Source organism: Chroicocephalus ridibundus, chromosome 8 (genome assembly GCF_963924245.1).
Source record: "Chroicocephalus ridibundus chromosome 8, bChrRid1.1, whole genome shotgun sequence".
Lineage (NCBI taxonomy): Eukaryota > Metazoa > Chordata > Aves > Charadriiformes > Laridae > Chroicocephalus > Chroicocephalus ridibundus.
In genome coordinates this window covers 39,141,523-39,166,886 of record NC_086291.1, presented here as the reverse complement: position 1 = coordinate 39,166,886, position 25,364 = coordinate 39,141,523, and the positions used below count along the sequence as shown (strand labels likewise).

The 25,364-nt window shown below is 42.0% G+C and overlaps 2 protein-coding genes across 6 annotated transcripts in view; one reads left to right on the top strand and one right to left on the bottom strand.

Annotated features, from left to right (window-relative positions):
- The window catches only part of IFT140 (intraflagellar transport 140), a 93,193-nt gene that overhangs the window by 24,931 nt on the left and 42,898 nt on the right, over positions 1 to 25,364 (top strand). For 4 of the 5 annotated variants that reach the window (XM_063343525.1, XM_063343527.1, XM_063343524.1 and 1 more), the window contains exons 13-20: positions 2,378 to 2,469; positions 3,332 to 3,459; positions 5,093 to 5,210; positions 5,680 to 5,807; positions 8,303 to 8,450; positions 10,046 to 10,177; positions 15,991 to 16,187; positions 22,456 to 22,599. In XM_063343525.1, the coding sequence (XP_063199595.1) occupies positions 2,378 to 2,469; positions 3,332 to 3,459; positions 5,093 to 5,210; positions 5,680 to 5,807; positions 8,303 to 8,450; positions 10,046 to 10,177; positions 15,991 to 16,187; positions 22,456 to 22,599 (1,087 nt within the window). The remainder of the gene's footprint in view (positions 1 to 2,377; positions 2,470 to 3,331; positions 3,460 to 5,092; positions 5,211 to 5,679; positions 5,808 to 8,302; positions 8,451 to 10,045; positions 10,178 to 15,990; positions 16,188 to 22,455; positions 22,600 to 25,364) is intronic. The other variant, XM_063343528.1, reaches the window with a different exon arrangement.
- TMEM204 (transmembrane protein 204) overlaps positions 16,508 to 25,364 on the bottom strand; it is a 30,803-nt gene continuing 21,946 nt past the window's right edge. Inside the window, exon 3 of the mRNA XM_063343571.1 lies at positions 16,508 to 18,666. Coding sequence (XP_063199641.1) covers positions 18,422 to 18,666 — 245 coding nt within the window. The 3' untranslated portion in view covers positions 16,508 to 18,421. The remainder of the gene's footprint in view (positions 18,667 to 25,364) is intronic.

Below are 25,364 nucleotides of genomic sequence, written 5' to 3'. Positions count from 1 at the left end.
TAAAACCAAAGGTGATGTGCCTCTGTAGGCATAAGATTAAAATATATACCGTTTTAACCTCTGTTCAGCTACAACCAATCCTGGAAGTACCTGAAGATTAAATGTGCTTCATTCATAGAGTTCCTAAGGCATCCAGGTGTGTGACTGACCTTGATGAAACCAAGCATCTTGTTGCTCTTTCCCACAGCTTAGGTGTGTGCCTGACTGTCACACCTAGACTTGAAAGGTATCCTCAGAGCTAGCATATCCAGGGCCTTGTCCAAAATGTGGTATGAGGATAAAGCTGCTTCTTTTTATCTTTTAAGTAAATTATTCCAACAGTTGATCAAGAACAGAATTTTTTTTCCTACTTTTCTAGCCATAGCTTCTGTTGCCTTCCACAGATAGGTCACAATGATGGCTATTGAAGGTTTTTCTATTTTGCTTGGGAGAGAGTGTAATCAGCGCTACATAGCACTCACATAGGAACTGGGAAGGAGTGGGTTTTAGTCCCAGCTGTCAGCAAAATCTTTTCCATAAATTGCTGTATATACAGCTAAGTCAAGTCAATTTTTTTCTATGATGAATTCTTCCTAAATATTTCTGCCTTGAGAAACAGGTTATGCAGAATTCCATCAATCCTATCCAAAATCTTGAAAGGTTAGGCTTTGTCTTTTAAGAACTGTCAAGTGTTTTCTGAGAAGTGGCTTATCTTGTCTATATTTACTCATTTATTTCATAACTTACCCGTGCTGAATCAGCGTGTTATTACCACCAAGGTCCCAACAGTCTACAACGCTCATGAAATTATTTGAGCCACTCGTCTTTTCTGGCAGAGATTCCTTCATTACTCGTCAATTGTAGTTCAGTGAAGGAAGGAGAGAATTCTCTTAGCAGAACCTCGCATTGCACTACTCTCTTTCTTTCACTCCCCGAATCATAGAATTGTCAGGGTTGGCAGGGACCTTAAAGATCATCTAGTTCCAACCCCCCTGCCATGGGCAGGGACATCTCCCACTAGATCAGGTTGCTCAGAGCCCCGTCCAGCCTGGCTTTAAAAACTTCTAGGGATGGGGCTTCCACCACCTCTCTGGGCAACCTGTTCCAGTGTCTCACCACCCTCATGGTGAAGAACTTCTTCCTAATGTCCAGTCTGAATCGACCCATCTCTAGTTTTGATCCATTTCCTCTAGTCCTACCGTTACCTGACATCCTAAAAAGTCCCTCCCCAGCTTTCTTGTAGGCCCCCTTAAGATACTCATAGGCCACTATAAGGTCTCCTCGGAGCCTTCTTTTCTCCAAACTGAACAACCCCAACTCTCTCAGTCTGTCCTCATAGGAGAGGTGCTCCAGCCCTCTGATCATCCTCGTGGCCTTTCTCTGGACACGTTCCAGCACGTCCATATCTCTCTTGTAGTAGGGGCTCCAGAACTGGACTCAGTACTCCAGGTGGGGTCTCACGAGAGTGGAGTAGAGGGGGAGAATCACCTCTCTCGACCTGCTGGCCACGCTTCTCCTGATGCAGTCCGGGATACGATTGGCTTTCTGGGCTGCTAGTGCACACTGACGGCTCATGTTGAGCCTCTCGTCCACCAGCACCCCCAAGTCCTTTTCTTCAGGGCTGCTCTCAAGCCAGTCGCAGCCCAGCCTATATTGGTGCTTGGGATTGCCCCGACCCAGAAGGAGGGCCTTGCGCTTGGTCTTGTTGAACTTCATGAGGTTGGCATGGGCCCACCTCTCCACCCTGTCAAGGTCCCTCTGGATGGCATCCCTTCCCTCCAGCATGTCAGCCGCCCCACACACCTTGGTGTCATCGGCAAACTTGCTGAGGGTTCACTCAATGCCACTGTCCATGTCACTGACGAAGGTGTTAAACAAGACCGGTCCCAATACTGATCCCTGAGGGACTCCACTTGTCACTGGTCTCCACTTGGACATGGACCCATTGACAGCCACTCTCTGGGTGCGGCCGTCAAGCCAGTTCTTTATCCACTGAATTGTCAGTCCATCAAAGCCATATTTTATCAGCTTGGAGACCAGGATGTCATGCGGGACAGCGTCAAAGACTTTGCTCAGGTCCAGGTAAATGATGTCAGTTGCTCTCCCCTTGTCTGTTGATGTTGTGACCTTCAACTCTTTCCCCTTCCTCTTCCGCTTGTTTTCATGGTCAGAGGGTACGAAACACCTATTTTCAGTAGGAGTCTCAGCTTTTTGGTTGTAGTGATAGAATGGAAGAAGGCTGCAACACCAAGGAGTTTGAGAATCAGAGGAGACGGACGGATTAAAAGATAGATTTGGTGCAAGATAGTGGAAATCAAATGCTTTAAGTCAAAATTCCTTTTTTTCCTTTCGAAAGAACCTGCTTGTTGTAACTATGGCTTTATTGTGATTGTTCCAGGCTCTTTTCTTTGTGACTCTCCAGTTCTGGCGGTGCATGGAGAAAATCTGTACGCAGTTGAGCCGTATCGGGTCCAGGTCCGCACTTGGCAGGTAAGGGCTGATGAAACCGTGAAGAGATGAATATGTCTTATTGTCTTCAAAGATTGGTGGTACAGCTTAAAAGTTAAGTGCACGTTCTGTAAATCTGTTAACTCTACCTTTGTCATAGAAAAAATATTTCGAGTATTTCAGCAGAAAGATCTTTGACATTTTGTGTTCTTTAAAAAGTCTGTTTTAAATGCTACTGCACTGTAACTAATAAGTATTTGTAAAAGCAAACAGAATTTTTTACGGGCCAGACTTTCAGAGGATCAAAATTGCATGCAGGTTGAATATGTATATGTATATTACTGACAGGAAAATGAACATATTGAATATTCTTATAAGATAATGAAAAATACCCCCTGCACATTCTGTGTGTTCCTGCAAAATCTTTTGCTTAACCTTTGCAGCCTCTGCTGTCTGTGAGAAGCAAAAAGAGAAATCTAATTATCAGAGTTCTCGGACACATGATTTTACTTAAATAAATATTGTATTGAAGAATGGGTGGGGTTTATCACAATAAGGACTGATTTAATTCATATATTTATTTTTGCAGTTGTACATTAAAAGACCTTCAGGGACCTGTATTTCTGTATCCCTCTTGGTTGGAAGAAGTTGTATTATTGAAGGGGAAACTGTTGCAGAAGAATGCCTCTAAATTTTGGGTGTTTTGGAGGCTGTACATCCAGTTTTCAATCTGAAACACAGACTGCATTTGTAGAGACCGTGTGTGTGTAGTTTCTCTCATTTTGCTGGTAGGGATTTGTCTAACACAGAAGTTCAGCAGTTAGTTACTTAATTTGGTGACAACGTAAGTCCCTTCTAGTTGGACTCTGAACACACAAACCTGGTGTTACACATTTCTTCTCAGGGCACAGTTAAACAGCTGCTGGTGTTCTCTGAAGCAGAGGGGAATCCGTGCCTCTTGGACGTCTGCGGAAATTTCCTGGCTGTGGGAACTGATTTGGCTCACTTTAAAATCTTTGATCTCTCTCGCAGGTATTAATAAGCCTTTTAGAAATATCTTTTTGTAGTTGAGCATGTATTTTTGTGAGGAGGGAGGAATCTTTAATTGGTTTTGATCTGATGAATCTTAAGACAATAGATGCAGCCGACGTGAACTGACGGCCTGCATCTAAAGCAAGGGAAGTGACACAAAATTATTAGACAAATCATGGGATAAGTAACAATAACGACAATAATTTTTAATAGAGGACATTGTGAGGGATATTTGTGTGTATTTGAACATGGGTGGAGAATTTATGGAGGATCAAGACACAGATATCACATGTTCTTGCTGATAACTTGACGAAGACCTTAATCTCAAAAGACTGGAAATAAAGAACAAAAAAAAAAATGCTAGGTCTCTTATCTCCGCATAGACTTGATTCAGTGAACCTAGAATTGTGGACTCTCTGTTCTTCCTCCTGTTTAGTTTAAGAGAGAAGTTTACTTGACTTTGTTCAGACTTTTCCGTGTGTTCCCATGTTGATATGGGATGGCATGAAAAAGATATGTGCCTGAGATTTTCAGTTCAAAAATTTATCTGCTAATGATAAATTTAGTTTTGAAAACCTGAAGAACCTCGAGTGAAACAGATTCTGTTCTTCCTTCCGTACTGGCACCAGAGGAACGCTAAAGTCTAGTTAGTTACCCACTTGGAAATTCGTTACCTGTGTTGAGATGGCACCAAGTCTGCATGGGACACAATTTGAAGGTTATTGGATTTGGGCAGGTTATACCTGTCACAAATATTGGATTATGATGTTTGATAGCGGAGAAAAAGTAGCTTAACTTCTGCATGGATGTTGAATTTTTGTGGCTAGTAATGAAAATAACCCTTCTCAAATTATGACAGTATAGCGTGCTCTGATTTTCAAGGCAAGCATAGTTCGCTTTGAATAAATGAGAGGCCTAAACAGGTAAGCCAAGAATGTTACTTTTACAGAATCAAAGATTTTTTTTCATGGGATCGTATGGGTCTAGATTACTGTCACTTCTTTCTGTTGCATTCTTTTGATTAATGAGATTTGTCCTCTTTGTTGCTGAATGATTGCTGGGTTTGTATCTGTACCAGTGGTAAGATTCTTTTGAGATAATAAAAAAAAAAAAGCAGGGGTTGGGGTGTGCTAGGTATGTGAATGATACAGTCTTTTGGAACTTAGGTATGGAGGGAAAGTGACTATAAGATGATACAAATACCACCCCCGCAATGGCATTTCTTTACTTCTGCTCCATGGTGTGTCTTCCATACGCAGAACTTTTATGTGATGGCTATATTCAACGTTCAGGGTAGTGTTCAACTTACTTAGGTAGGAAAAACAGACCTCTAAATTCAAAATTCTGGGAGGATGTTCTTGCTGTATAGCCCTGCTCTGGGAATCCTCTTGGAGTATAGTAAGTTTGTTCTTGCTGATTCATTGAGGGAAGAGTCTCCCATTAACTTCTTCCTGAAAGAAAGGCAGGTTGCAGCAATTCTCTGGAGAGGAAGCTGGAGTCTGGGGCAGTGGTGTCATAAGGCAGAAATAGTTTGTTTTTTAAAAGTCGTACCCGTAATTTGAAAAATGTTTTGGCTGTTGCGTGTTGCCAGTTGCTTGCCACTGTATGATTTCAAGTTTATTCCTTTCCACAGAGAGGCAAAAGTGCACTGCAATAGCAAGAATTTCTCTGAGCTGTTTCCTGGCCTTGGAGGCATTGCGTCTGTCAAGTGCAATGCTAATGGCGATAAAGTCAGCATCCTCATTAGCAAGGTGAGGCAAAGCTCTTCGCTCGCACCATCAGTGAATAGACTGGTGCAGTTCAGGAAGATTACTGAAGACACAAGATTCGCTTCTCGGAAATAAACCGACATGTTCTGTGCAGTGTATCGGGTCTTGAAATGTCATGGCCGAGAATGTAACTAAACACCAAAATTAAGGTATGTTAAGGTTTGGTGCATTTGGTGAGAAGAACAGCCTGGAAAAAGAAGCAGTATTTCAGTTACAAAACCTACTTTGAAGCATTTCAAAGAAATTGAAGGCTAAGTTGCTAGAAGAGAAAAAGAGCAAGAATTTTTCTGGTATTTCTTCCAAAGAATGTTCTTGTGTGATTACTGGTGAATAAAGCTGAGAGGGTGAATGAGAGGAGATAATAAACATACCATCTGAACTTTACCTTTTTTTTTTTTCTTTTTCTTTTTGACTGCATGCTTCAGCCAACTTTTGTTTTCCCTTCTTGTAGGCAGATGGGAACATTGATTCCAAGATCTGTTTCTATGATGTTGAAATGGACAAAGTTACGCTCTTTGATTTCAAGGCTGAACAGGGAAGTGGGAGAGAGAAGCTTTCTTCTGGACAAGGCATTGAAAAGTAAGAAGCTTTTATTTCGAGGAGTATTACTTGCGGATTTAAGATAGGAACCTGCCCTATGAAGACAAGCAACACCTTGATACTGGCATTCCTCTGTCTTTGTGTAGGAGCTTGTACAAATTTAATTATTTCATTTCTAAAGTATTAATTAAAACCAGTGCATTGTATGTCAATCAGCCTGCATCCCTGTCTCTTCCAATATGTGAACTAGGGAGTGTCAAACGAAGGTATCGGAGAACAAGCTCAAAATAAGCAGAAGGACACGGCCCTTCAGACAGCATGGCAGCTGAGCTAAGGAACTTCTTGCCAGTTATGGATGTTGAAGCAGTGGAGATGTAGAAGTTATAGGTGGTGAAGGAAGGGTTCCTCTGAGACGAGGATGGTTAGGTGTTGGGGGGAGTATGCATAGAGGTATATTATATGACCGGAATCAGGATTCTGATCTTAAAATAAAGAATAATCATGGAAAGCTGCCCTTCCGTGAAGAGTTTAAAGGGTAGGAACTGAAAAGAGGATGTTCTGAAGGAATCCTAGGAAAAAAGGTTAATTTTAATGTCCAATACAGGATGGTTTTTGTATGGATAAACACTCGTGAAATGTCTATTTAGAACTGTCAGCTTTGTTTTCCTACAAGCTGTTCTGTGGCAAATACATTAGAAATCCTAGTAGCAAGGCAGCAGGATGCAGTGAACTAGGAATTCTCGTGGAAGTACGGTGGAACATTAGGGTACACATTCCCATCTGGTTTTACAATAATTTTTCTGACTATTTTTGCTTAAGAAAAATCAGCATTAGAATAGAAGGTGGTTTGCTCTTTTTAGCAACTATCTGCTAGAGATATTACAAGCAAAAAAGGATTTACTCTTCTTATCGCTGAAACACAGAAGAAACTACCCAGCTCATCGAAAACTAAGTCCAGTGGAAATTTGAGGCCTTATGTCTTGGTCAGTTAAGCAAACAGTGTGATAATGAGTAGTGAGGAAGTTTGTTTTCAAGTGTAGTATCTTGTGTAGCCCAACAGAGGCCACCGCAAACTAGTAATACCATTTCACTGGTATTTAAATGTTAGTTGGTGTCGGAGTGAATAACCCATTTATCTGTGCTTCATTTTAGAGTATCTTGGAATTGGAATGAGTAAACTCACCAGAAAATAATAATAATAATCTACACTTCTTCCCCTTCTCTCTCTCTCTCTCTCTCTCTTCTTCTGACGCATAGTATAAACACTTCCAATTATTTTACACAAATGCTGTTTTTCAGTTTGCAAGTAACTTATTTTGAATTCAGTGGCATGGATAGGACATTGAGTATTTTTGCATCCCTTTGAATCTCTCCCTTAATTTGCCTTCCAGCCCTACTCCAGTCCTTCCCACAAAGTCCACCCTTCAGTGATGACAGCAAATGAGAAAAATATTTTAATGATATCTTTGCTTTCTTTTTTTTTTTTAAATTGACACCTATTTATATTCTGTGTATAGAAGAAGAATCCTAAGCCATTGCTAAAATAGTTTGATTCTGTATGTCTAGAGTCTTAACATGGCTGGCACTGAAGTAGTGTTTCAATGCCCGAAGGAGGCAGTAAGATGTTTCTTATTTAAACTGCTGCCAGAGAGTGGCTTTCCCAACGCTGTGGGGGTTGTCCTTGTGCTTAATGTGCCATTTCAGTGCCTCAGAATTTTTCATACACAGTACAAAGTTCAAGCACAAGGAAAGGGAATGAACTGGGGCATATCGAGAGACTGAAGCCCCCCAGCTGCAGGTCAGGTTCAGCTGCAACTCCAGAGTTTCCCTCATCCCTGAGAACTTCAGCAGTTTAAAGCATCACTCATGCCCAGATCTCTGCTGAGCTCTCAGTCAAGAGAGATCTGTTGCCTGGGAATATAAACTAATTTCTTATTTTTTTCCCCCATCTGTTTGTTTAATTACAATTGTCAGTAGTTGCGATCTCTTATGACCAGTGCTTAGCTGGATTTGAACTTGAGGTATACGTACTAAAACTCTCTCGTTACTGCTTATCTAAATGCACATCAGTGTACTCAAGCGTACTTCTAGCAGTGCTGGCAACAAGCACCTTGGGGCAGGTTGTCAAACCCACAAGAAGACGGAGCTGAGGTAGTCCCCGTGTTACAGCACCTACACCGGTAGCAGTTGCTAAGGTAGATCATTTGAAGGATGTTCAAGTATCTCTACAGGACGTGTAATCTCAGTGGAGGCGGATTTTGGATGCCTATTTGTATTTGTGGCAGGACCAGCTTTTTTTTTCCTACTGAAACACTTTATGTCCTTTAGTCACAGTTAATGTATACAGAACTAACTAAAAGCGGCATTGCCGTGTATAAAGTGTGAGGAGGTAGGAAGAGGGGCTGGTATTAAGACAACTGACCATCAGTTGAAAATTATCCCTTGGTTAGTCCTTTATTTAGATTCATGCACCGAATGGGCTGGAATTATTTTGTCTCCCTTTCTACGTTTATTTTTTTCTTGTCTTTTGGTAGGTCTGTTGTAGAGTATCCAGAGTTGCACAGTCACATCCCTGCTTGCCATTTCTGGGACCAGAGCGAACCAAGACTTTTTGTATGTGAGGCAATTCTTGAAACATGCCTGCAGTCTCCAGACCAGAAGAAAAACCAAACTGAGAGCACAGTATGGCCTTTTTGTTTGTTTGTTTTACCCTCCTTGACATAGAGTTCTCCCTGTCCGAGTAATGAATCATTGGTCCTTCATTAAGGATGTGGGAGTAGGTAGTACACATGATCTTGTACAAGAATGAGTAGTGAAGCTATGTCTTTGGTGTCTGTGGCTTCAGGCAATCTCTGTACATTACCTTTCTATTTTAGCCCTAGCTTGCATACAGTGACAAAGAAAAAGAGATGATTTCTTCATCTGCGCTAGAATTTTGAGGATGATTATAATGCAAACCTTGTATCTGGACTACAGTTTCTCAGGTGACATTAATGGGTGAATTGATAATCTAGACGTTTGATAGTTATTCTCATTTTTAAGAAAATAATGCAGATTTTATATCTTGAGTCTGCTTGTAGCAGCAAGAATTAATTTTAACCCTGCCGTTAAGGTGAACAGGGAAGTACACTCTTCCCGCCCAGTTCTTGCCATCTTCTGCTTTGCTGGACGGACATTGTACATCTTTATGATACTTCCCAAATTGTCTTTTACATTACAAAAAAGACAAATTGTCTTTTTTACGTTAGAAAAAAGATTTCACTTTTATTGATCAGAAATGATCTAATCAAAGATTTCTTTCATCAGACCAACAATTCTCCCCACTTCCCCTGCTAATGTGCTTGTAGCGATCCTTACCAGTCTGTACAGAACTGCCTGTCCTTCATAAATATTCCATTGACTTAAAATGTTGATTTAAAGTTTTCTGATTTGCGCATGATTTTAGTTAAACCTCTTCCAATTGGAGATAGAAAGCTTTTTGTTTCTTTTGGTGGTTGAAATGACTTTAGAAAAATCACGGGAAGATCAAAGTAGAAAGGAGGAATGGAGTTAGTGTCTCAAAAGACCTTGGTAGGGTGTTCTAGCAAAGAGAAGAACACTTCAAACCTAATATTCCTAACATAAACAAGTAAAAATGTTTGGCTTCTACATAAAATTGAAAAAAAAAAAAAAAGATATAAAAGGAATGCAACTTACTTCTTGGCCTTTATTCAACAGAACTTCTAACTGTGTGCTTATCCTTTTAAAAAAATTAGTCGTCTGATTAACTTCTGTTGGAAGTAAATGCTTCATTTTGACTTGCGTCGGGTCAATATTTAAGCTGTTACAGAAACTATTTTTAAATGGCTGGTATATCCCTGGGAACTCAAAGCGGTCCGTGAGCTGCTGAAATTATAATAGAAATAATACAGTGTTTAAAAAGAAAAACTGTTGAAAGCAGTTGGGAGTATTTCTTTGACCTGAGTCAGACCTGTCAGAGAGGCTTCTAGAGTAGCAGCCTGTGGCCAAGCACTTCTCTCTTTATGGTCAGGGAAGTTGATTCCTGGAAGGCAGAGGTGGAGATCCCTTTGCAGTAGGAATGTACATGGAGTCGTTGGCTACTTGCTACAGGAGCAAACCATGCAGCTCTGCCCTCTTCAGCAGCTGTGTGTGTGTCAATGTATAAGTCATATTATTTTCAAGAGAAGGTTCTGCCAAGTGAATATGGAAAATAAAAGCAAAATGAAAGCAGGATATTGCGGCATAAAAGCAAAACAATGCTTTGCTTTGTTTTCCAGACAGATGATTGGATTATCTCATTTTTCAATACTGAAGAGCACGGCCTTTTGCTTCACGACAGCTTTCCATTACCTTCATCCTACCAGGTTCTTCTGGGCATAGAGGTGCCACATTATTATTTTGCAAAAAAGGTGAGGAAATCATTCACAATTCCTTCCCTTCCCATATGTTCAGACTTTTCACTGTGGAGGGATCAAATTTAACCAAATTGAGTCTGGGGTAAGTAGAGCAACTCCAATGGCAGTTACTGCATCACATGTAGAAATGACATAATTCTCATGCACGTGTACTCGGCAGTATTGTGGAAATTGTACTCAATTGGCTTTTCATGGGTATGGCAAACTGGATGCAACTTAAAAGTGTAGGAGACACAGTAATTACCAGGGAATGCAACTAAACAAAGGATGTGAAAAAAAAAAAATCTGCTTTATATAATCACCGTGCCTATTGCAAGTAAGGGAGGGTGTGTTTCAACTTTACATACGCTGTTAAGAGGGGACACTTTCTACTAGCTTCAGCAGAAGCAATCTGTTTGTGAGTTGGAATGGAGCTTAATCCTCCCCCCCAGCCCAGAATACCAAGAATACTCCTCTTGCAGTATCACCAAATGCCTATATGCTATGAATACAGGAATGCATGCTTTAACTTCTTTCACTTGAACATGAATCCAGAATTATTTGTGTCTTAGGTAAATGTATGATTCCATGCATACTGAAAGAAATGAAGCCTATTACCTAAAGATTGGTTTTCTGCTTAAGCTCTGACCTGAGTTTGTTAGTGCCTCTTAAGGTGATGATTTGCACTGTGCCATTCTTACAGGGGGAGCTTAACAAAGTCTGTTTATTCTACCAAGGCATTTATTTTTGTAAAATCTGCAGGAACTTAATGAGACTTCTAATCCTCTACATCTTTTGAGTAAGACAATGTGATCACTTTATCTAATTTCATATAGTTTAGGAGCGGTGTTAAACGAGGAGAATGTTTCTAGGTGTTTTTCTACTTAATTTATTTAGGTTCAGAGTAGTACTTTGCTATTTAGCCCCCTTGCAAAGAACTGACTGTTGTCACTCTTCCTGCACAGATCTGGCTTTTAGAACTGCACTCTATTTTACTTTCCTTTAATTTGAAAGGTCAAAGGTGATCTGCTGCAGTTTCTGATCTTTCTTTTAACACTTCCCCCCATCATATCTCATGCTATTTTACTTTGATATTATGTCTCTTTTTTTTTTTCTTTTTTTGTAACTCTGTATGGATTATTGCTGCCATTAGTTGTTTTTTCGGAGGGGATGTGTCTATAAACCTGTAAGTATCTGCGTTATTTTGCTCCTCTTCCTTCGTTCTCTACTTTTCTCTCTTCTGTTTCCATTTTCTTTCCTCAGTTAGGTTACTGTATCTTAGTGACTAAATTACTTGTTATAGGATAATTAATTTTGGAAACGTGATTTAGTATATTAAGTCTGCTTTAAATACAGCAAATTTGCTATTTGATGCAACAAGTCTGTTTTGACCAAGTTTCATTCCAGGGTTTCTCCTTATTCATTATAACATCTGTCCTGGGTCCAGAAATACTGCAAACTTCTGGAGTAGTCAAAAATAGTAGTAGGCGACTCTCTTCTGAGAGGTACGGAGGCACCCATTTGCCTGCCTGATGCGCTCTCTAGGGAAGAGTGCTGCTTACCCGGGACTCGTATCAGGGACATCACCGAGGGACTACCAAACCTTGTGCAGTCCTCTGACTATTAGCCACTGCTGCTGTTTCACATGGGCACCAGTGATGCAGCCAGGAGCAACCTGAAGACTATCAAGAAAGATTATAGAGCCCTGGGAGCAGTGGTCGGGGCCTCTGGCACACAGACAGTTGTTTTTTTTCATCAGCCTTCCTGGTCAGAGGGAAGGGGGTTGATAGGGCCAGGCGAATCTGGCAAATCAATAAATGGCTACAGGACTGCTGCCATAGCCAGGGGTTTGGCTTCTTAGACCATGGGACTTGCTTTGAAAAACCTGGTCTACTGGGGGCTAATGGGGTCCACCTGTTAGAGAAGGGGAAGAACATCTTTGGTCATAGGCTAGCCAAGCTGATCAAGAGGGCTTTCAACTGGAGTTGCTGGGGTGGGGGGAACTGCGATCCATCCCACTCCTACTAATGTGATGCCAATACCAGTAACAGATGCCCAGAGCCTGCAGAAGGATCATGGGTCAGCAGGAGAGCACCTGAGTGCAGCACAAAGGGAAACTAGCCACTCCAGCCAGTAAGTCAGCTTCATCAGGGGCCCAACTTCAATGCCTCTGTGCAAATGCATGTAGCATGGGGAACAAACAAAAGGAGTTAGAGACGTGCACACACCTGCAGGGCTATGATTTTATTGGCATTATAGAGATGTGGTGGGATGGCTCCTATGACTATAGCGTTGGAATGGAAGGATACAGGCTCTTCAGGAAGGACGGACAGGGGTGACAAGGGAGTGGGTGTTGCCCTCTGTGTCAGTGACCAGCTGGAGTGCATGGAGCTCTGCCTGGGGATGGATGAGGAACCAACCGAGAGCTTATGGGTCAGGATTAAAGGGAGGGCAGGGACAGGTGATGTTAACAGTGGGGGTCTGCTACAGGACACCCAACCAGGAAGACTGAGGGGAGGAGGCCCTCTATAGACAGGTAGGAGCAGCCTCATGTTCACAAGCCCTGGGACTTCAACCACCCCAGTATCAGTTGGTGGGACAACACAGCAGGGCATAAGCAATCCAGGAGGTTCCTGGAATGTGTTGATGATAACTTCCTTCTTCAAGTGATAAAGGAACCAATGAAGAGAGATGCTGTGCTGGACCTTGTTTTCACCAACAAGGAGGGGCTGATGGGGAATGTGAAGCCCAAGGGCAGCCTTGGCTGTAGTGACTGTGAAATGGTGGAGTTCAAGATCCTTAGGGCATTGAGGAGGACACACAGTAAGCTTGCTAGCCTGGACTTCAGGAGAGCAGACTTTGGCCTCTTCAGGGACCTGCTTGGCAGAGTACTATGGGATAAAGCCCTGGAGGTAAGAGGCATCCAAGAAAGATGGCTAATATTCAAGCACCACCTACTCCAAGCTCAGGAGTGATGCGTTCCAACGAAGAGGAAGTCAGGCAAAATTGCCAGGATCCCTGCATGGACAAACAAGGAGCCCCTGGACAATCTCAAACAGAAGAAGGAAGCCTACAGAGGGTGGAAGTCTGGGAGGAATACAGAGAAATTGTCCGAGCAGCCAGGGATCAGGTTAGGAAAGCCAAAGCCCAGACAGAGTTAAATCTGGCCAGGGACATCAAGGGCAACAAGAAAAGCTTCTACAGGTACATCAGTGATGAAATGAAGATTAGGAAAAACACGAGCCCACTCAGGAAGGAAACGGGAGACCTGGTCACCCGGGACGTGGACAAGGCTGAGGTACTGAATGACTTTTTTGCCTCGGTCTTCATAGGCAAGGGCTCTAACCACACCGCCCAAGTTGCAGAAGGCAAAGGCAGGGACTTCGAGAATGAGTAACTGCCCACTGTAGGAGAAGACCAGGTTTGAGACCATCTGAGGAACCTGAAGGCGCACTCAAATCCATGGGACCTGATGAGATACATCTGCGGGTCCTGAGGGAACTGGCAGAGGAAGTTGCTAAGCCACTATCCATCATATTTGAGAAGTTGTGGCAGTCTTGTGAAGTTCCCACTGACTGGAAAAGGGGAAGCATAACACCCATTTTTAAAAAGGGAAAAACTACAGACTGCTCAGTCTCACCTCTGTGCCTGACACGATCATGGAGCAGATCCTCATGGAAACTCTGCTAAGGCACATGGAAAAGCAGGAGGTGATTGGCGACAGCCAACATGGCTTCACTAAGGGTAAATCGTGCCTGACAAATGTGGTGGCCTTCTGTGATGGGGTCACAGCGTTGGTGGGTAAGGGAAGAGCAACCGACGTCATCTACCTGGACTTGTGCAAGGCATTTGACAGTGTCCCACACAACATCCTTGTCTCTAAATCAGAGAGAGATGGATTTGCTGGATGGACCACTCGGTGCATCAGGAGGTGCCTGGATGGCCACACTGAAAGGGTTGCGGTCGATGGCGCAATGTCCAAGTGGTGACCTATGATGAGTCGTGTTCCTCAGGGGTCGGTACTGGGACTGGTGCTGTTTAATATCTTTGTTGGTGACATGGACAGTGGGATTGAGTGCACCTTCAGCAAGTTTGCCAACAACGCTAAGCTGTGTGGTGCGGTCGATGCTGGAGGGAAGGGATGTGCCATCCAGAGGGACCTGGACAGGCTGGAGAGGTGGGCCTGTGCAAACCTCAAGAAGTTCAACCAGGCCAAGTGCAGGGTCCTGCATGTGAGTGGGGGCAATCCCAGGCACAAATCCAGGCTGGGCAGAGAATGGCTTGAGAGCAGCCCTAAGGAAAAGGGCTTGGGGGTGTTGCTGGACGAGAAGCTCAACATTCACTGTCAATGTGCACTGGCAGCCCAGAACCCCACCGCAGCCTGGGCTGCATCCCCAGCAGCAGGGCAAGGGGTTTGATTCTGCCTCTCTGCTCCGCTCTGTGAGACCCCCCTGCAGTGCTGCCTCCAGCTCTGGGGCACCAACAGCAGAAGGACACGGAGCTGTTGGAGCGGGGCCAGAGGAGGCTCCAGAGATGCTGGGAGGGCTGGAGCCCCTCTGCTGTGAGGACAGGCTGAGAGAGCTGGGGGGGTTCAGCCTGGAGAAGAGAAGGCTCCAGGGAGACCTTGGAGCCCCTTCCAGTCCCTAAAGGGGCTCCAGGAAAGCTGGGGAGGGACTCTGGATCAGGGAGGGGAGCCATGGGAGGAGGGGGAATGGTTTTAAACTGGAAGAGTGGAGATTGAGATGAGATCTGAGGAAGAAATCCTTGGCTGTGAGGGTGGTGAGCCCCTGGCATAGGTTGCCCAGAGAAGCTGTGGCTGCCCCATCCCTGGAGGTGTTCAAGGGCAGGTTGGATGGGGCTTGGAGCAACGTGGTGTGGTGGGAGGTGTCCTTGCCCAGGGCAGGGGGTGGCACTGGGTGCTCTTTAAGGGTCCCTTCTAATTCTAACCATTCTGTGATTCTATGAAATTGTAGTCAAACACATTTGCACTTTTGATTTCTGTCTTTTACTGTATCTAATACTGTCATTGTATAATAATATAATACTGTATTTTTATTTGCTCCTGTAAACCTTAATATTTAGTTATCTTGTCTAACTATACAATGGGAGTATATGTGAAATTTCGTGTCCTTCATGACTCAGGTGATCTTCCAGTGTTTTTGGCATGTGAAAGTTTCCTTGTTACACTCTAGACACATCATTTGATATAGATGATTGACTTCATTCTTTTGCTGAATAACGGTTAAATTGCATTGAGCTGCCTTTCAACGACTGCTGAAAGTATCACTGAAGCTCCATAGGCTCCAGAACTGACACTTGTGTGGGGAAGAGTTTGAACCTGAGGTTGGGTATTCATATGCTTCATATAAAGGCAAGAATAAAAGAATCGTGCCTATATAGTTAACTTTCAGAACAGCAGACTCATTTCTGAGAAGAGACTGACCTTAGAGAAATCTCTCATCTCTCATTTATCTCAAATCTCCAGAAATCTGGGGATTTAAAATAATAGTTGCTGTTATAGTCATTATAATATATATAAAATAATCATAATTATGACTGTAATAGTAGGAGGCTGCCTCTCCTGTGGTATTTTACCAATCTCTAAACTGATGTACTATGATTGTTTGTTACGACATGGCTGAGCTCCTCTATGACATTCCATATTGTGGAGCGTTTTCTAGGAAGTTCTGAAAGATTGCAATTATTGTCACTGTTGATCATGGTCCTACAGAAATAGAAAACTCAGACTGTAGTGGAAATAATGTAATTAATTACACATACAAAGGAGTAACCGACTTGGTACGTAAATGATAACATTCTCATTTTAGCCAGGAGAAGCCGGGATAGGACAAGCAGAGCCTGACTCAATAAAGGTCCCTCAGATGGTTGCGAGAAGGCCCATGAGAGACTTCATTGGATTAGGAGACTGTGATAAGACTACCCAGGATGCCATACTGAACTTCAGCTTCTATCTGACTGCAGGAGACATGGATGAGGCCTTCAAATCCATCAGGCTGATAAAAAGGTATTTCTTCGTATTTCTTAATGGGTACGGTTTATTTTTACTAAAAGTTTGTATGAAGTTTTGATCCTCCTAAACTCTCCTTACTTTTTTCCTTTCGGATTTCATCCTGCCTTTCACTTCTAACAAGATGAAATATCTTTATCTTACAGACATTTTAATGTATTCTCTGCTTACTCATTGTCTATGAGCTGTTGCAAACTTTGTGGGTTCTTTTTTACTAAACAGGAAAAAGTGATTGATAACAAGCAACCTTATTCCATGTCTTCTGCATGGCAAAAACCTCACACTGTCACTAGCAGAAAATGAACATTCCCAACTTTATTTATACATCTGAAATTATCACAGTAATACTGAGTATTACAAATTTACCAACCCCATAGCTGAAATTTAAATTTAAATGTACATTATTATAATATGGATATTGCAATATTAGAAGAAATAATATAATGTCTTTTAAATATTCCAATATTTTATTTTTTAAAAAAAACCCTGCAATTAATCATAGCAATCATTTCTAGAAAACTTTTTCCAGAAAGTAACGCAGGCAAAGGAACACAAATCTTGGTTTTTACAAACCTACTGCTAGAAGAAACTCTTTGTCAGCTCTATGGTATTCTACCCTGATAGTCTAGAGCAATGCAGTTGGTTAGACCGTTGGTCTCTGCGGAGTGTTGCTTGCTTTGAACGTGGTGCAGAGCAGCAGTTGGGGTTGAGTTTCTTATTACATCAGAACAGAACTCAAGAGCCAGCTTGATGATCACATTTTTACAAAGTGTGGAAAAGCACGGTGGAAATAATGAAAAAGAGGAAAAGCAGTATACTCGGCTGGGAGCGACACAACAGTCCTAAAGAATTTGTAACGTTCACAGCTCATGGTCCTTCAAACCTATCAGTAACTGTGCTCAGAGTAGCATCCTTAGGGTTTTAATCATCTGTCATTGCCTCTAGTTCCTGCATCCTAAGTATTTCTGCATAATAATTTTTGACCTGTTGTTTTTCTTCCTGAAAGTTACGTGCACACAACTTTTGCGAGCCCACGTACTTCTCAGGGTCAGGCTTGTATAAACATTATGCCTAATTCCAAAGGTACTAATTATTTTCATTTCATTACCATATTAAGTTACCAGGCGGATCTTTTTTAAATCTTGTGTTTCAGTCCTCTATATACCTCGTATTCTTCAATTTGGGTGCTTGAATGGCAGTTACATTCTCCGATAGTCACTGTGTTATGTGCTTCTGAGCGTTTCTGGGCAGAGCTGAGTGCCCTGACATAGCACTCTAATCTGAAAATGCCACAGCGAATGTGAAAGCAAGCTGGGAAGAAAAGAAATTATTTTGGGCTGAAATACCTGTTCTTAACAGTCCTTTCCAATAATAGTATCTGTGATTATTAGGGAGTCCGTGTAACCCTCTTCTGTAGATATTTGCCCTTATTGTAACTCTGAAGTAGATTTCTCAGCAACATGTATGGCCTGTTCTAGCTGCGTACCCTTTTCTTTTTTAATGGCATTATCTGTTTACATGTAGGATAAACCCAAACCTTTGTCTCAGGATACAAAGGAAATGTCTGAAAAAATGCAACTTAATTCTTCTGCCTTCCCTTGCTTTACAGTTAGAATGGTTAGAGTTGCCTTTGCTTTTTACTGTCTGGGCTGTGCTGTGGTGGGGGAGCAGGTGTTGCAGCTGGTGAGAAGTTCATCGAGGAGGGTGGATGGAAGGCCTGAAGGTTCATGAAACTTCCAACAGCTGTTAAAATCATCACTTATTCTATAGTGAGTTTTCTGCTTTCTCAGATTGCCTGCGAACTCCAAAGTTATTGTTGCTGGTCTCCTATAGCTTTTTCCATTATTATTAGGGAGGAGGATAACTTTATGCAGGTGGAGAAAACGTGTTTGGCTGCCTCATTCTCGTCGCATACACTCTGTGGCTGCTACAGCTGACCCTGCTGACGTGTCGCTGTGATGTTCTCTCAGGATTCTGACAATCCAACATTCTGTGCTGTACAGCAGAGGGAGAGGGCAATATAATATAATATATATATATATATAAAATTATGTGTTTTATACATATGTATATAGATGGAGCCCATCCAAATAATAATTGAGGGCCTCTGCCCACAAGAGTGAGCTTTGTGATGTCTTTCAACCCTTAGTTTTAAATTATAGCATATATTTATAGAAAACAACTCCAATGCAGATCTCCTTGGAGATCTTTCCCCTTTCAAGTCCACTCTTTCAGCATGGCGACTCAACGTAGTCATTTTCCAGGCCACGGCGAAACCGAGCGGTCAGGGTACGGCTAATGACAATGACCCGGGGCGCCATGCAGTCCTCGCGCCTATGGAGGATGTTCCATATGAGAATGGCAGCTGCCAGCGTGGCCAGAAGACAGGCTCCAATGTTCAGATAGCAAGACCAGGAGAGGTTGGTGTATGGTCCGATGCGGTAGAAAGTCACCAATCCGATAACCAGAACAAAACCTGCAAGGAGAATGTGAGAATTTATTTTTAATGAGTTATTTTCTTGAATTTCTGTAGCGGCAAGGTGCCATAGGCCCACATCCATGAGTCTGTACAGCCTTTCCATCCCTATTACAATGTGGGGTATGTGTTCTCGGAGGCATATTTGGGCAGGATTATGTATGCAAAGACAGGGTGCCTGAAATGGAGTCTTAATGTTAGGTTGAAACCTGTTTGCTCTGATTTAAATTTCATACTCCCACTTAGCCGTATTTCACGTTGTGGTTTTTTTCCCCCCATCCTCTTGTCTCGCTAATACAGATGTCCTCTTTCTTATTGACAACACTGAAAATTGGTATATTAATGATAATGAAAATCTTTTATTCAGAATATGGTACGCTTACTATGTTTACTTAAGGCAGGCCACTACTGTAAACTACAAAGATAAATATCTTACAGAAAGAATAATTAAAAAAAAGTACAGAAGCATTAAAAAAAAAAATGAAGGTGAAATAAATGTGATGTTATTGTTCTACTTTTTCTATGCTGGAAAAAGGTGTTATGAGGGATGAGTAATATCATGCCTCCAGAAGCTACCAAAGGCAAGGTTTCCATTCCCTTCTTAACCTTAAGCACGGTAGTAAGTTCTCTAAAAGGTAGGTAATATTAGAGTAACGACGCTGCCCTTGTGTAGTGTTCCCATCCAGATGTCATGATGTGATTTGCAAAAAAAAATGGAAAAAATATTTTCCACATTCTTTTTGGTAGACATCAATTTCAGATATGAGGTGGGGTGACTTCTAGTCCTACAAGAAGCCCACGTTAGAAGAAGGAGCAGAATCCATATCCCTTGACTCCTAATTTATTTATTTATTTTTTTTAATTATTGAGACTGCCCTTTCTCTGAAGAATGCATCTGTAAGCACACAATTACTTTGCTGCCCTCTGTTTATTGTATTAGTCTCTCTTCCTGTCCCTACTCTCAAATAAAATGACTTTTGAGCTTTTTAAGAGAAGTAACTTCTACATGTGCTTAGACTGAAACAAACAAGGGCAAATATGCCTCCCTAGCCGAAAAAAGGTTTTCTCTTTGTTCTCCCACACACTTCCTTCACCACCACCACAGCACAAGAAATATTGTTGACAAAAGGACCCCTTCATGAAGGAATTCTAGAATAAACAAAGGCCCATAAACAGCCCAAGGATCTCTAGATACCATCTTCCTAATCTCATGAGCAAGGACAAGTCAAGAGCAAGTAAGTCCCGGTGGCCGCGTGCTGTTTTCTCAGCCGCGCTGCTTGCAAACACGGTTCCCACAGATCCATGGCAATGCTCTGAAATGGTGTGACACCTGGCTCTGGTCCTTGCTTTTTCCATGGAAGAACATATCCTGAGAATGCATTGTACCCAGTTTCTTTTGAAAAAGCGTACTAGTAATGCAGTGAAGACGGAAAAGACACAAATTACATACGGATTTTAAAAAATAGAGGAGGGAAATAAAATACAAACAGGAGGAAAAAATAATCAACGACTACTTAAGCAGGTGTGACACTTTTACTATTCTGAGTCAATAATAAAGTCCTAAGTCCTAATAAAACAAGCAATGATTATTAATTCAGGAGATGTCTGGCATCCTCCACTCTCCTGGGCCTACCTAGAAGGTGGTTTGTAACTCAGTTGCTTGCTACGCCTTCTCCTGAAGTAGCACTGCCCCCCAGGTGGCATGTACCAGAGAGGGTCTGAAGTGAGGCATCTCTCCCTAAGGATGCGTGAGGAGGAAATAGGTTCTTACAGGAGGAGTGGCTCTTTCCTGCTCTTTTGCCACACTGCAGTAGCCTTTGCTGTGAAAAAAAGTCTAACGTACTCTGGCTGGGTTTTAGGCTGTTCAGTCAGTTGTAAGGACAGCAGTTAATAATTCCTTAGCTTTCTCCGTAAGTCCAGTAGTTATTTAATGGTCTGGCTTAGTTATAAATGAACAAGTTCATCCAGGAAAAATGCGGCCGCATGGAGCATGCTGACTTCATTGGGTTGCAGAAATCACGGATCCGTGCAATAATTGTTCACTAGCACTGCTGGGTCGAGCCTACAGGCTTTCTTAGGAGGGCATTTTAATGTTAGCTGGGTGGGAGATGGATCCCAATACGGAGGTGGTCATCTAGCGTTATTTCAAAGTCTACGGGTTTGAAAGTTGCTTCTCGACTCCCATTTGACAAAAGACTGAGTCACGGTTGAGGTGGAAAAATTGTGAAGTCGTGCTTTTGACAAATTAAGCTTACATCTTAATTTTTTTTAATATTCACTGTTGGATGACATATCAGGTTATGCATGATTTTAAAGTCCTGGTTTCTTGAAGCCAGGCCGTTGTTATCTACATCCTTGGATGGACTGGTAAAGGCAGATCATCTGTCTCTGAAGGAATTAATTTTTTCTGTGTATTCATATGCTTAGCTCACCACCACTTGAAAGCGGAAACATTCTCCCCTTGTGCATTCAGAATCCTCACTGAAGTTTGCACACGTGTTTTCAGCATTCACGGAACGCTACTTCTATCCCCAAAGCTATCGTTAATTGCTCTCTTCCTTTTCTGTGATGTTGCCTTGAATTGCTTTTGAATTCTCATGACTCTGCTGTTTGGTGTTATCTGGGTCTTGTATGACTTTATTTCTTTATTGTTAGCAGTAATAGCGTACAAGAAGATTGCAGCAGAGCTGGGGCATAAAATAGTTTTTCCTCATTTCCAGTGTAATTCTCCGAGTCCAGTTTGTCCTTGAGGCATGTGGTAGAGGATGATTCCACTTTCATAGGGAATGCAAAAAGCATTAAATAAATCTAAAATCTTGGGCGTGAGTTTTGCCCCGTTCTTTGCTCATTTAGCCAAGGCAAGCAGCAGTGGTCTATCCACGTTCCTTTATGGCACAGTAGAAGTAAATAAACAGTGTAGAAATATTTGCAATATTTAAACTTCTTTTGCAAATACCCAGCTTTCAATTAAATTACTTAAATTTTTCTTACTTGCTTATGTATCTCTTATGGCAATTACTGTTGTAAAAGGCTACACATCTCTCTGCTAGACTGGCCACCTTCATGAGCTCCCTCCTATCCCATGGAGAAATTATCCACCAGGAAAAAGCACTAAGGCTTCCTTACAGCTCCCAAAATAAAACTATTTCTGCTAGCGGGACTGTTTCCCTTCACAGGCCCTTTGCCTGAACCCCGACCGGGTGCGCAGCCAGTCGTACAAGAGGCTTCTTCTCCTTCTGCTGTTCTGTGCCGCTGTCTGAGCACGGGGGGAACTGGGAGATAACGAGCTTGAGAGCTCCCCGCTTGGCAGAGAGCAGGAGTGAGTCACTGGAGCTCTTGTAGGATCTGTTGGGAATACTTTGCTGCAGGCTAGACAGGAACTGACATTTCAGAAGAGAGAAAAACATGACAGAGGTGGGAGAGTTGGAAGCATGTTACTGTAGAGTTTCCACAATTAGTTTTACAGTTCTACCAGTGTGAGTGCCAGAATAAAAATGTCGCCGTGAACGTTATTTTCCAGCATTCTTATTTCATGTTATCGTGGCCTGATACTGGATTTGTAAATGTAGGAACTCGAGAGCAAAGGGTGAGGAAATCGTAGTGATCCAAAAAGACTGAGTTTGCATGGGATGATATTTAAATTTTGATGAATGCTGCTTTTGTAAAGATGTTGTGTGAAAACCCCTGAAGTTTACTTGGAGAGATTTTGTCAGTAATAACTTAATCAACATTAGGCTTCTTAAAGCAAAGTGTTCCAGCGTCCTACTTTTGTTTTCCTTGCCCTTACAGTGGTCTTCTTGTACCCCAGCCAAGAATTGAGATGGAACGTTTATCAGCAAGTCTGGTCTCTAAACGACTGGGCAAACACATTCAGTTCACTTTTCTGTGCCAGCCTGGGCCTTCTCCTTCAGGGGTTCCTCTTTCTTTGAGAAGGTAGATTTTAAAAAAAATTTTTTTTTTATTCCTTTGTTATATGGCTGTATCTGAGGAGTGGTGTCTTCCTAGTTTGGATGAAATCTTATGAATAATTATGTACGTACCATTTGGTTGCAAGCCCTACTGTACTGATGCAATAATACTCAGCTTCTGTAAGGAAAGAATGATGCTGACGTTTGACTAATGTTTTATTTTTACTAATATAGCTAAAGCAGACTATTTTCCTCATATTGGCATCTCCTGTTTTGCTTACTGCCTTCACTGTGAGTGTTATTAGCACTAGGAAATCCTTGACAACATTTTAATTTTCTGCCTTTGAATGTTGTTAAATATTCAATTCCTGTACCTCTTTGGTGAGAGTTTGACGTAGGGAAATGGAGCTGGAATTCTGCTCCTGTTGATGGTTGTGTAATGTGGATATAGCTCAGGCGGTGATGTAAATACCAATGCAGGATTTGGCTCTCTATTCAGAACGGTTAGAAGTACACCTATAAAAACAAACCTTGTATTAAGAATAGCTTCTGTCTCCGTCACTAAAACTAACTGTGGTGACTTTTCACTTCTCAGATAGATTTTTGTGACATTGAGTATCAATGTCTGAATTTAGTTTCAGTATTCCAATAAAATACCTGGAGGGAGACAGCTGGCGTCACGAACCATTTCCCATAGGTATCTCTATGAAAAGTAACCAGAAAATTGCCCTACATGCCATCGGTCTTCTTGAGCTCTTAATTTACAGTACACTTTGAGGAGGGCTGCAAATGGGAAACATTTCTTTAAAGTTAGTTATGGAAATATTAAACATTTTCATCTGGTTTTTGTTTCTGTTTTGTAGCAATGACAAGCCTTTTAGCTGCATGGCTGATTTTCCATGAATTAATTTCACTATGTACGTCAATCATTTCAGATCTTTTTATTGTGTATTGTCTAAAGTCTGCACAGAGGCCACCTCTTCACTAAAAATCCCGACGAGATTACTTAAAGTACTTTATTTTCCCATAGAGCTGCTGTTTATCTCTAGTTGTTTCCCATCTGTAGCAAAACAAGCCTGGATGGGGGGGCTTTTCCGTTGGGGAAGGAAACAGATAACAAATTCACTAGGAAGACTTTTGGTTGGGACAGTACTGACCGTGTGAGTGGGGGCGGGTTGGGAGAATGTTACTTTTTGAACTTACATTTCAGATCTGTATACTGAATTTCCTGTTTGACTGTAGCTGGCCGCAAGCCAACTGCAGATTTTTAGCATTTTAAAAGAACTCTCATAGTCTTTTTTTTTTTTTTCTTCTGTGATAGTTTTTTGGTTTGGTTCCCCCCCGCCCCCTAGACACCCCTTGGTTTGCATTCCTCCTTTTTATTAATACATTGAGTTGAAGAAATCTACATTATGCTTTTCCTGGGTCGGTAGAAAATCCATATTGGGAGTTAACAATCCTCCTCTTTACAGCTTGTCCTATGGGATGACTCTTGCTGCCAGGAAGAGGGAGAAGAATGAAAATAGAGCAGCCAGACTTGTTCAGAATTCACAGCCCACGCTTGCGCAGCAAAACTACAAACGAGGAGGGGAAATTTTTCACCTTCCTTCTCTCTGTACCCCGTAAACATGTACAGGGAATGACTTAGCTGCAGCGAGTCACAAGCCTGAAAAAGCTGCTTGTAGGAGCTCAACTGTATTTATCAGAGTGAGACAGATTCCCAAAGTGTGATTGCTGAACCTGTGTTAATTGACTTAATCATTTACACCGTTTCCTATGTCAGCTTGGCACAAAAGAGAGTTGCTACAGTGCAAGGCAGATGTGGAACTTCTTGTAATAGTTGCGTGCTCTTCATTGTAGTACCGGGCTGAAAGCTGTAGAAGTATGTTTGTTTTGCTTTATAATGCCACAGAGACTTTTCTGGCCTTTGAGTTTTCAGTTGTACATTGTTGAGTACCATAAAAATTTCTTTCCAAGGATTTTAGTAGAGTGTAACATCCCTTTAAATTAAAGAAGTCATGAGTAGCAAAGCTTCTCGGGGGCAATAAGACCCTCTTGGCCTTCACTTCTTGCTACTGAATTACAGTGGCTTTCCGCTTCTGGCGGTCTTGGAGTTTCTCAGTCCCTTTTGTCTTTAACCTGATAAGGTTGGGAGATTTAGCCAGTGTAAGGCAGGGAATTCTACTTTATGTTGGATGGAAATCTTCAACGGGAGGTGCAGGGCATGGTTTAACACGTTTAGGTCTACTGACAGTGAATTTGCTTCTTGTGGTTACCTTTTGGAGGTTTCCTTAGAAATGATGCCAGTCCTTGAACTGAAGGTTGAAAAGCCATTCCCTATGAATTAGACATAATTCCTGTTGAGCAGCTGTTTAAATAAGGATAAATGTGCAGACTTTCACACTGAAAGTCAGCTGCGAGCATTGCTTGGCACTGCAGATTCAGGGGCAGCTGGAGTCAACGAAAGCTCTGCTTTTGATCCCATTAACTTCCTAGCAGACACAGGTAAGAGGTCTTGTAGTCTGTTGCGAAAACAACTTGTGCAGAGAGAAGCAGTCATTGACAAGTGATCCTCCTGGAAGTTTCAGTGGTCGTCTTTTGTCTTTAAGGATGAGCTGCTTCCATTTTTCAAGTATTCCGTCCATCTCCTGACACATGAAAGGGTAAGAGTTGGATAACTGCAGATCTAGCTAAGCAACTCCGTTTCAAACTCTTTTAGGAGACAGCTTCATGTATATATAATATGCATGTTCGTAAGCCGTAAAGTGAATATTTGAGTTGAAGAGCTTT